The following is a 12,673-nucleotide window of genomic DNA, read 5'->3' as shown; positions in this document are numbered from 1 at the left end:
CGCTGGGGGAAATCATTCGCAGACATGGGGCAGGGTGTTATCAGTACACTGATGACACCCAAATATATTTCTCCATGTCCCGATCAGCAGCTATGACAACATATAGCATTTCTCCCCTCAATCAGTGTCTTGAAGCGGTAATGGGCTGGATGAGGAAAAACAAACTCAGGCTGAATCCAGACAATGCAGAGGTACTTACAGTAGGGGCCCCCAAACCAGGTATAGGGTTGAAACCTCCAGTCCTAGATGGGGCCACGCTCTCCACAAAGGACTGTGTTCGCAGTCTGGGGGTGCTCCTAGATCCGTCGCTTCACATGAGAAATCAGGTGAATGCGGTGATCAGGAGCGCCTGTTATCAGCTTCGGCTGATATGCCAGCTGCGCCCTTTCCTGGAAGTAAAGGACCTAGAAACTGTTGTACATTCACTGGTAACTTCACGACTTGATTTCTGTAATGCGCTCTACATGGGGCTACCCTTGTGCCTAGTCCGGAAACTTCAACTAGTGCAAAATATGGCAGCAAGGCTGGTCGCCGGAAAAACTACAAGTGACAGAATTAACACCCATCTTAAAATCTCATCACTGGCTGCCTATTAGTTTCCGGGCACAGTACAAGGTGTTGGTTATAAACTTTAAAGCCCTACATGGCTTGGGTCCAACCTATTTGAGGGATCACCTGCTTCCATATAATCCGCCCTGCACCCTCAGGTCCTCTGGGAGGAATCTATTGCAGCTTTTAAAAACCAGATTTAACTGCTACCTCCCACAGGGCCTTCTCTGCAATTGCTCCCAAACTATGGAACGGTCTGCCAAACGAGATCCGTCAAATTGCCAGCTTAGACAGCTTTAAAAAAGCTGTCAAGACGGATCTTTTCCGGCAGACCTTTCCTGAATAAAAGTGCCCGGCCACAGAATGACTGCCCCCCACATCATGTATCAGCCTACCGCTCTGTCCTCGCTGTATATTATTGTGTTTTTAATAGCTGTTTTAATTTTAATTTGTTTAATCCTGTTTTAAGGGGGAGGAATTTGGGACATAAGTTTGTAAATGTGGATTTTAACATGTTGTAGCCGCTTTGATTGTCTTGTCACAGAAAAGCGGGATATAAATAAAAGTTTTATTTTTTATTTATTTATTATAGCACAATACTCTAATTTGGACAAGAGCTCCCAGCTGGACATCACTGAGGTCCAAAGCATACTGCAGAAATAATTCAGTTTCAGACCAGTTAAAGTGTGTTTTGAACCAGAATCTATGTGCTTTATAACATGGATGCTAAATGCTTTGTTAAGGTTGTCATTTATTAAAGTTGCTATTTATGTTACCTCTAAGCAATATGGTATGCTTTTTTTTTTGCTATTCCTCTGCTTAAAATCTTTCTGACAGAGTTAAATACAAGAATTCTGTCTGAGGAGGTTAGGGGGCCTAACGGGTTGCTTATGAGGTTTCAGTGGTACCTATACTATTTTCTTTCCTGTATTAAATGTAATGTTAACACAGATTTTAGGCAGAGGATAGATGCAAATATACATTTTTGTTTGCAAACAATAATATAGTATTGATTGGTAGGTCCCCCCCCCCACATTTTGTTTCATTATGTAGTTACTTTTTAACTTTCTGACAGTCTTGGGTAACAATTCAAGATAAAAAAAATTTAGTTGCATGTTCAGTTCAGTTTTGAGCATACTTGCTGTTGCTCATGTCTTTGAAAGAATCATTTGCAAATGTAATGCTTCTGATATTCTGAAGGCTTGATAAATTCTTGTAAAACATCTCAGCTCTGTTGTGAAAAGAATTAACATACTTCAGAACTAAGCCAAAGGAGTACGGCTTGTACCATTTTCTTTTTCTACACCACCCCTTCCTTAATAGCTTTTGCAATAGTCATTTTTATGAATGTAATGGATGTGAAAACATGTGAAAAGACAATCTTAAGTCATGTCAAAAAATTTTCAAGTACATGAAAGTATCTGGCCTACTTCCTAGGTTCTCTGTCTTAGCAAATTTAAGAGAAACATTAATTATTATTTATTTTCATTCTAGCAGCTTAATTTAGATCTTTTAAATCACAATGCTTTTAACAGTTGAAACATATTTTAATTCCATTATTCTCCCAAGATATACAGCCACCTGTTTACCCTTAGGCTTAGGTAACTTATGGCAATTCATTGTGAAGATGTGTCGAAGTCCTGGTAGAAATGATGTGGAAAGCGGCATTTAGATTTATTGCTGTAGTCGAGAATGCCTGTCTGATTTATCTTATGACTATTTTTATTTTGAAATGTTGCATTTAGAGAAATATGAAGCTAAAATACATACATTGGCAGGTTTCATTGTAAAAGGTCATGACTAAATTTTTGTGTGTGAGAGATCTTGGTGGTATGAGGTTTGTATTGCCTTACTTTCTAAACAAGTTCTTCTATGAAATCTTTAAAGGCAGCCTTATATATTTTTTCTCAAGTATAGCTAGAGAATCCTTTCCCTTGTATAGCTGACCCCTACACTACTTTCCATCCAAGCATAGTTAAGGATGCAAAGTTGTGAAATGTCCCCGTTCTTAGCAAAGGGTAATATAAAGAGCCAGAGTTTTGCTGGTTGAGGGGAGACAAAGGGCTTGTTCTTTGCTCTCACATGGCCTTGCATGGTCCTTCCAAGGACTAGTTCTTATCACACTAAATAATGTAGCACGCTAAAAACAAACAATTGTGTTTTTCCCCAATGTGTCAGGGGTTAGTACCATACAGTTGGCCCTTCTTATACACAGATTTTTTATACACAGATTCAAGCATCCACAGTTTGAAAATGTTCAAAAAAAGTATAAATTTCAAATATCAAACCATTGTTTTCCATTTTTTATAAGGGACACCATTTTGCTATTTCATTATATTTAATGGGACTTGAGCATACACGGATTTTGTTATCCACGGGGCATCTTGGAACCTAACCCCAACGTATAACAAAGGCCACTGTATTTGCAATGTCTGCTATCATACTTTCATAGTTTCTTGGAAATTCACCATATATACTAGCAGTTGATGACTTGTGAGCCAGGATTCATCTGTGGACCTCCACTCTGAGTAATGTTTGCTTAGGGGATGCAATTGATAATGTGTTCATCTGGCCCTTTCTCAACACTAGAAGTGGCTAAAATGCAATCTCCCCCCACTCCCCGCTCATTTCTTGTTTCTGTGATTGGGGAGTTAAATGTCCTCTGCCTCTCTTTGCAGCCAAAGCATTCACTTAAGCTGGGATGGTTTAATAGGAAGCATGTGTTTCTTTCGAATCCAATTCTCTTTTCTTTAATCATTAATTTTTAGGGAGAATATAGGGGTTGCAGAAAAAGAATGGTGAGCAACAATTTAGTCCCTCCCTCAGTTTATTCTGGCTTCATTCTCATCTTAATAACCTTAAACCATGGCTTAGCACTATTTCTGGACTAGTCCTGTGCAATTTGGTGAACTTATAAGAAGGAATTCTCTCATTCTCCCCCCCCCCCCACTCTTATATTCTCATTTGTTACTCAGAGGCTGGGTTCAGGCATTCTGCTGGACCAAGTCTATGTATGATTCTTATAAAATATTATTTTATATTATTCTGCCTTTGTTGCAAATTTTGGACTTTAACTCTGATTATTTTCTCCTCTACCTTTTTGCTGGCTTGAAATGATACATTATGAGAACATGTCAAAACCTTATTGAGTACTGTACTTTCTTTCACTGTGAGTTGCAGAAGGGTTTTTCAAGTACCTGGTGAGAGAAGCCTGTCCAGTATATGCTTGCCCTCTGCATGCAACCACTTACTGAAACCATTTTACTGACTGGAAATGGAAAAGTGGATTTAACTCTGACCTTTTTATAAGGTACTTGCACAGTGGGGACTTCTCATTGAAAGCTTCTCTGTAGAGTGATGGCTTTTTAATAAGATGAACTGAAATAATAATGTTCCATTCTGTTATTATAACAAAAAGTTTTGCTTAATATTTTATGCAGGAAAACTGTAAAATATATTTTGGTGCTATTGAAAAATATGTATTTGTTTCTCTGTGAAAGTATTTGGATGAAAATATTTGATTATCAGAGATAAAATTGCATCATAGCAGTACTTGCTGTGGTTTATTTTCATTGTTTTACTTCAAGGGTGGGCAGGAATGTGGCAAGTCCTTGGAAAATGTAGCAAAATCTGAGCACTACCAAGTGGGTAGTAAGTCAAGGAGAAGGCAGGTGAAGGTGAATGGAAGGGTTTGTAAAACTGGTTAATTGGTTGGTGGTATTGATAAATGGGCTTTTCTGGGCAATTTGGTCAAATTTTAAGGTGACCTACTATATTTTAATCATTTCTTGTACCAAGCATAGGAAGAGTGACTTTTAAATGCATGCATGACTGATGTGCAAAATGGAGATGTGTGGGAGGATGACACTGGGATGGTAGCATGTCAGGATTGAGATTATTTTATGTTTCTTAACTTAAAAAAAACCCAACCTTTTATTTATTTCAGTTTACAAACAACATTAAACCAAGAACAACAAAAATGTTCAAACAGGTTTAGGGTAAATTTAACAAACCTATGAAAGATGAAACAAGTTATATGCATATAAATTCTTATAAAATTCAGAATTAATGTATAATCTGGCTGTAATACAGTGTACTTGTACATATTATGTATAAAACTGGTACTAAACTGGAACATTTGTCCCTACTGTGATTCCTTATTCTAAATGGCAGCTCTTCTCTGAGGTCTCTGGTAAATAGTCTTTTCCCAGTCCTGCTACTGTGTTTTGAGGCCACTTGCTTCTTTGTTTTACTTATTAAATAAATAATTTGAACTCATACCTCATATTGTGCAAACTGAAGACCGTCATTGCCACTTAACCACCCTGCCACAAAAATTGGAGAAGTTTCATGCTTGATTTTTTTCATACACTTCTGCATGCTTTCCTCCCTCTTTACATTTTCCTTTTTTTCTGAGTAGCTTTCTTTGCTTGCTCCTTTTCCTTTGAGCTGCAGGATAGCTAACAAATTACTGCTTTGGAGGAGAGGTTTTTAATTTGTTTTCTTTCCGTTCAGAAGCTTTATACTTTTCCTTTCCCCCAGGAGATTATTTACAGTTTCCCTATTTCGACCTTCTGACATTGTCACCATTGAGTCACTTATCTGGTATCTAATTACTTTGACCTTTTGCATTGTAGGGAAGATATGATATGATCTTCATTGTCTTTTTAAAACCTTTTTTGGGAAAGTTATAGTAAACCTAATGACAGGGTGTTCTGTGCAAATTTAGATTTAACAGATCTGCAGATAAGACCACAGGTTAGCAGGCCTTCTAGTATGACACAGGTTGTAGATATGTGGAATGACCCTGCAGTCTTCTTTTTTAGCTTGGTGGAAGAAGACTATGGGTTGGAAAGACCTACACAAAACAATTCTGGATCCTATCCAGGTGCAGGAGCCCTTCATATTCTGCTAAAACTACCACCTCAGTCAAATACACACTTTCCCTTTTCCAGAAGAGGAGCAGTATTTATTTATTTAAAGCATTTGTACTAACTGCTTAGCTGTAAACAACACTGAGTGCCTTTCCACATCACTTTAAAAAAGCCAGTCCCAGCCTTCAGTTTTATGGTTGTTGTTTTTTAAAGATTCAGCAAATATGGAAATGGAGCAGGGAGGAGAAAGGGTGAAAAATATTGATGATACATGGAAAAGAGGACAATCTTCCTCCCAATTCTTTTCCATTTTCTTCTTATTGCCCCAGCATCTTACACATACCATAATGAAACACAAGACAATGTCATTCCTTCAACGTTTCTGTGAAGTCACTATCAAATATAATGGGGAATGGCAAACATAGGTAGGAAAATCCCACTACGTTCCTCCCTGAATGACTTTGCTTACTCATTTTGCTGCTACTCTATAAATAGAAATATGAAATGTGGTTGGAGTGTGTGTGTCTGTGTGTGTTTGTGTTGGTGAGGACTATATAGACAGGTTAGCACAGGGTGAGGGTAGGAAGCTAGGAGATGTTATTTAGCTCAGAATACAGTCTGACCCCCTTTACTTTCCTCTGTTCATTTTTGAGTTTGGCTTGGGTGAACTTCACCACCACTCCTAATATGGCCTATGATGAACAAGCCTGTGATTCTCTCTTGGTTTGCCTTGACTCTAGGCCATAAAGGCAAATGTTAGAAGTTACAGGCAGCCAGGCAAGTGGTAGTTTACGATAGTCTTTTTTTATTTTCATTATCTTGTATCTAAATCCATATTTTGAATTTTGATTTGTTATATTTTTAGGACAGTAGTTCCCAACCCTTTGGGGGTTGAACGACCCTTTAACAGGGGTTGCCTAAGACCATAGGAAAACACATATTTGCATATAGCAATGAAAATAATTTTACGGCTGGGGGTCACCACAACATGAGGACCCATATCAAAGGGTCACGGCATTAGGAAGGTTGAGAACCACTGTTTTAGGATGTTACAGGATTTGAAGGCCACTTAACAGCTGAACAGAATTCCATCTCCATCCCACTGTCCTGAGTAAATTGTGTTGAATGCCTACACCAGTGATGGCAAACCTTTTCAGGTTCGCATGCCGGGGGTGGGGCTTCTACCCCCCAGGATGGGGCTGCATGCCAGGGTGGGACTTCTATCCAGCCCCCTGCTATCTCTGAGAGACAGCTGTGGGTCAGCAAAAGCCTGTGGGGGGTAGACCCATGGGCACACGCTCAGTCCTCCTCTTCCCGGCCCTTTCCTGACCCCCAAAAGGTGCTCTGGAGCCCATTGGGGGGTCAGGACAGATAAGTGGGGAAGAGGAGGAGTGGGCACACGTCCATCCCTCTTCTCCACAGACCTTTTCCTGCCCCCAGCTGTCTATCTGGAGATAGCTGGAGGCCAGCCAAGGTCCCTAGGGAAGAGTCACTGTCACACACCAGTCGCTCCTCTGCCCTTTTCCTGGCCTCAAGCTCTCTTGAAGAGGCAGCTAAATTCCGTGAGAGCGCTGGGAGGAGGAGCCAGAGGTGCACGCTTCTGGAGCCTTCTCCCCAGCGCCATTTTCTGGCTTCCAAGAAAAGGCAAGAAGAAGGAGGAATGGGCACGTGTGCCATAGGTCTGCCATCATGGGCCTACACACAAGACATTGGATGTATTAGCTGCGTTTTAACACAATGCTAAATTGTGGTTTGGAATTAGGAAGATGAATTGGTGCAAGTGTTGGACTCATATACTTCCCCTGCCTGCCTCTAGCTGCAGCTGTGAGGAGGAGTTTGGAAACTTAAGATTCTGTTTTTGATTACAGTAATCACAATGTAGTGATAGCACAGAAGTCAAATCTTGTGGTTTAATTTTAAAAACCAGCCAACTATAGTTTAAAGACAGGTAGGTTTAAAAAAAAAGGAGTCATAGATGAGGATGACCACAGTCAGAGTCTGACGATAACAGTGATAAGTTACAGTTAGTCTAAAATGAAGGAAAAGCTGAATGCCACCTTGTGGCCTTGCAAGAGAGGTGGAAAAGGAATTGAGGTGGGGTGGGGGCACATGAAGTGAAGCACACACAAGCTCATTTCCCTCCATTACATTATTTAGTATTGTGTATAAATATTTGTTGGTCAAAATGTTCGCACATGTGTGTAGTGTGTGAGAGAGAGAACTTGAAAAATTTCGGTAACCCTGTTAATTTTACATGGCCTAAGTGGTTGGAAAATGCATTTTTATTTTATTTCTAGGATGAATGAGAGAGAAAGCAAGGGATTGTAGAGAGGAAATGTACAGTTACATCACAAGTGACATAAATATAGCAAAGTCAAAGTTTTTTTCATACTTTTTTGTATATAGCTAATCTTTATCAATCCTTTCTAGACTGGAAGAGCAACCACGGCCATTTTTACTGCACCCTTGTTTGAAGAATTCAGTTGATGAAGACAGATTCTTGCAAGCATGTTCTCAAATTCTAGTATATTGTCTTCTGCCCTCAAAGGATGCCCGGTCTTTAAGCTTGCGCATAGTCCTTGCGGAAATACTTGCATCAAAAGGTAGTTGTCATTAAGTGATGGTTAAGCATTTGCATAGATTAAGAGCTTGCAATAATAAAATCAATCCATATGTTACTTAGCATTAAATTTTAAAGCCAGGTTTTCTGTATAAACTGTATATCTTGTGTATACAGACAACCCATGTCATAGGTATACACAAACAATACTTTCTCAGGTCTATCTGGGTTTGAATCTGGGAATTTTTGCATTTTGGTCTTTTTTGATAAGCATTGGGCCAAAAGTTACACAGAATAAACACATATGCACTAACCTTGGTGGTAGTTAAAGAAATAGATGTGTTAGTCTCTTACAGCATAGAAAAGAGGAAGGAAGAGGGAGGAAAAAAATGTGGCAGCATCTTTAAGACTCATTGGTTTTTATGTTAGCATGAGCTTTTATTCCTCAGGCTCCCTTCCTCATTTTTATGATGCACTAACATTGTAATCCTACTGATCTTAAATCTGCCTGCATCAACGAAAGGTGTGATTATCAATTTAACATTTGCAGCTCTAATCTTTTTCAGTGTTATAAATCCAGTTTGACAAGTTTGTCTTAACCATAGTTTCAGAAACTGGATTTTCAGACTTTTGTGATACAGTGTGCCCGCGTCATACGTGGCTTCCAGCATATGCTGGAAGCTGTGCTGGAAAAAAGGCTTGTGCGCCCCAGAAAAAGTAATGAAGCGTGTGGCTGTAGTGCACGCGCACGGTGCCACATTGCACCGCGTGGCAAGCACAAGCCCCATTACTTCTAATGGGGCTTGAATTTACGCGCTTTTTCTTTTATGTGGGGGGTTGGTGGTGGTGGTCTGGAGCAGATCCCCCACATAAAAGAAGGGCCCACTTTATTAGTTTAAGGTTGTGTTCCACCTCTGGCTGTTTCTGTGAAAAGCTGTTAAGATTGCAATCTAATGCGTGCTTCTTGGTAGTAAGTCTCATTGAACACTGTAGGGTCTGCTTACACTGAAAAATTAATAGTAATGAGATGTAATTTTATTTTTTTATGTTTCAGTCAATATTTGTATCTAGCATGATAGACTGATCCTGTCAGATGCAAAGATACAAGTTTTCTCTGATGTATCATTTTGTTATTGTTGCTTTAGTGCTGAAACCTATGGTGGAACTGCTGAGTGATCCAAACTACATTAACCAGATGCTGCTTGCCCAGATGGAGTACAGAGAACAGGTGAACGAACATCACAAACGAGCCTACACATACGCTCCTTCTTATGAAGAGTTCATCAAGCTCATTAACAGCAACTCTGATGTTGAATTCCTAAAACAACTAAGGTATCCAATGTTTTTCCTAGAACACTCAGACCAGAATACCTTTACTGCCATTCATTAAGGCTGCAGCCACACTGCAGAAATAATCCAGTTTGACACTACTTTAACATGGCTCAATGCTATGGAATTCTGGAAATTATAATTCGTTGTAGCACCAGAGCTCCTTGACAGAGAATGCTAAATATTTCTCAAAACTATAATTCCCAAAATTAGCATTGAGCCATGGCAGTTAAAGTGGAGTCAAACTGGATTCTTTCTGCACTGCAGATGCAGCATAAGTCAGGAGCAAAATGAAAAATCAGAAGGAGAACAGATAAATTCCAGCATGTGTGAAATACGTATTAGGGCCAAACTGGAGAACTCACTAGAAACAAGCGGGATACCTTCTGCTTGGGGTTTCTGTAGTCAAGAGCATGAGGCAGAAGATTTTGCCTTTTCAATCATACAGAAGCAGGATAGGCTACAAGGATTTATATCTGGCAAAAGCAGTCCAGAGACCTCTGCTAGCCATTGAGGATAATATTACTTAGTCTTAATTCTTTTTCTACCTGAAAAGAATTCTGAAATCTGAGCACAGAAAGTCCTGCATAAATCACTAGATTAGCAGAACTGGAGTAGCACACAAACTAAGTACTGTAACCAAATGTGTAGGGTCTCAAGTTATGCAAGGCTTCTAAAGTGAAAAAAGCAATAACTTTCAACTTGGTTTTAGTAATTTATTTTATTTGACATAGTTTAGGGCCTCAGCATATTTGACTCTGGCAGGTTAGATCCCATTGCCAGATTTAAATTCTAGCTCCTGTGATAACTATCTCTTCTTTTATACAGTATATTAGTTCTTCAATTTAAGGTAATTTTAGTGTAATTCATACATACACTAGCTTTTGATCTGACAGTTCAGTTGCAATATGTATATGATGGTTAATAATAATAATAATAATAATAATAATAATAATAATAATAATAATTTTATTTGTATACCGCTGTTCCAATACAGATCACAGCGGTTTCCAACATTAAATCAGTCTGAGTGGCATTGCTGAGTGAAAGTTAAAATATAAAGCAGTCTTTTGCTGTAATTTTACATACATTCAATCTCATTAGGCCTGGGGATCTGTACTGAGAAGCTCTTGGGTTTTTCGCTTATGAAGAAGAGAGAGAGAAATCTGGGAAGACAGAAGCAAAATATCCTTTCAGAGGGATGAAGTAATAATGCCCTGGGCTCAAGAATAAGATTCAAGGCAGGTGGAAGAAGGAAGGAAAAACAGTCATTGAGACTAGGATCCCTCAAGATTACCAAATTTAAACCTCTGTTACTCCAACAAAGGTTAAAAAGAGACTAATCTTAAAGGCAATTTGAGACGTTGCTGACTTATCAGATTTGATGAGGCAAAGACATTGCTTAATACCTTTCTGACAATTCTGTGTTGATTTTTTTTAATGATGGGTTTTTTCTCAAGCTTGTGCTTTCAACTCCAGTGGCTCTAGATAAAAAAAATCATGGGTCCTTCAGGGAATTATTTCTGTTTGCCACCTTGATCATTCTAATCTTCTCAGATTCAAATGAGGAAATCTGCAAAACAAAATGTCTAGAAAAGCTTTCTCTGAGGGTCTTCTCTTGTCTTTTTGCAATGCCAAAGCTTCTGAGTATTGAGGAATTTTGACTTCTGAGGTTCTTATTTTGGGACCATCATCAGTTGATAGATTTCCTAAATTTGCTTCGTTGACTCAGGACTGTCTCATGCCATTGCCAAGTAAGGATCGGGCCCACATGTATTCTGAATCTTAAATGTTCAGATTGTGTAAATCTGGAGGTTTTAGCGCAGGCGTGAGAAACCCGAGGAATTCCAAATGATAGTAGACTACAGTTTCCAAAATCTGTGACCATTAGCCATTCTCATTCAAGTTAATGGAAGCTGTTGCATAATTTCTATAGTTATATGCTTATTCAACAAAAAGTTTGGAACTCTGAAGAGACACACAGTCCCATATTCATATACTATGTCCACAGAAAAGTAAACAAATTTGTATACATTAGCTTGTCAGGACAAAAGCAATGGGAGAATATACAGATAGATTACGTTATTGGATCAAGTCTCATTTCTGTTTGAAATGCTTCTGATTACTCTGTATGTTAATATGTCCAAGTGGAACATAAAAGGCTGGATAAATGTGACAAAACAAAAGATAAGAAATAAATTATATTTTCTGTGAGAAAGTACATTAGGGGATTGCATTAAATTATTTTGTTACTCAGCTACTTCATTGCCCCTTTCCATATTTTAGCTAGTAATGCAGGGTTGCTGACAGCAGAAATAACTTGAATAGATCTAAAATCTAAATTAATGTGGAGTTCATTACTTTAATAACAGTAATGAGTGTGCTTTATTCAACCAAAAAATAACCTGCTGCTATGGAGACAAGTAATGTCACCATATGTTTTATCAGTTCTCTTTAGGACAGTGTAAATTGTTCTCTCTAATGTTACCTACCCAAGGACAGTTTCTGCACATTTGTGGAGCCTTCCTTCCTTCCTTTTTTGTTTTTGGATAAAAGCTTCCGTTTAGTTTGTTATCTCATATTACTCCAGAAGAAAAAGAAAGAAACCCTCTCTTCTTCTTGTGGTGTTTACAGTCAGTCTTTTATAATAGCAATATCACATTGCTTTCATGATATTGCTCTGTTGTCAGATGCATCTACAATGTAGAAATAATGCAGTTTGACACCATTTTAAATGCTATGGCTATGTTGTACAGAATCCTCGGATTTGTAGTTTTGTGAGGCAACAGCATGCTTTGGCAGAGAAGACCAAAGACCTTATAAAACTGCAAACCATAGGATTCCATAGGATGGAATGACAGCACTTAAAGTGGTATCAAACTTCATTATTTGTACTGTTGTACTCAGAGTTTTTACTTTTGGGGCCCCCATTTACATCTACATATGGCCAATACCCCTCTTCCCCAACTGGAAGTAGTACCTGTATATGTAGGGTTGCCATAAGGCAGGACCTCCAAACTGGGACAAATGTAGGACAAATGTAGGGCCACATTTTCAAATGTAGGACACATTTTTTTTAAAAAAATGGAGGACACATGAAAAAATTGATAATTTTTTTTAAATGTTAATATAAATGCATGTTTCTTAGGCATGCTCAAAATGGAGGACATTTTGGCATTATTCCTAGACAGAAGGCTGAAATGTACTTCTCTTTCTGGCCAAACCCCCCCCCCCCCCCAATTCTACAAGAACATTTCCCACTCCCAAGCAGGCATAGCATTTGCAAGACCACAGGCAGTCCTTTGTGCCTTTGAAAACTACATTTCCCACTTCCAAACAGGCATAGCATTTGCAAGATCAC

The 12,673-nt window shown here is 38.7% G+C and overlaps 1 protein-coding gene across 4 annotated transcripts in view; it reads left to right on the top strand.

The window, feature by feature from the left end:
• SNX25 (sorting nexin 25) overlaps window positions 1–12,673 on the top strand; it is an 80,263-nt gene that overhangs the window by 28,897 nt on the left and 38,693 nt on the right. For all 4 annotated transcript variants that reach the window (XM_042468201.1, XM_042468203.1, XM_042468204.1 and 1 more), the window contains exons 4-5: window positions 7,854–8,026; window positions 9,129–9,315. In XM_042468201.1, the coding sequence (XP_042324135.1) occupies window positions 7,854–8,026; window positions 9,129–9,315 (360 nt within the window). The remainder of the gene's footprint in view (window positions 1–7,853; window positions 8,027–9,128; window positions 9,316–12,673) is intronic.

Source organism: Sceloporus undulatus, chromosome 5 (assembly GCF_019175285.1).
Source record: "Sceloporus undulatus isolate JIND9_A2432 ecotype Alabama chromosome 5, SceUnd_v1.1, whole genome shotgun sequence".
Lineage (NCBI taxonomy): Eukaryota > Metazoa > Chordata > Lepidosauria > Squamata > Phrynosomatidae > Sceloporus > Sceloporus undulatus.
This window is presented reverse-complemented; position numbering and strand designations above follow the sequence as displayed.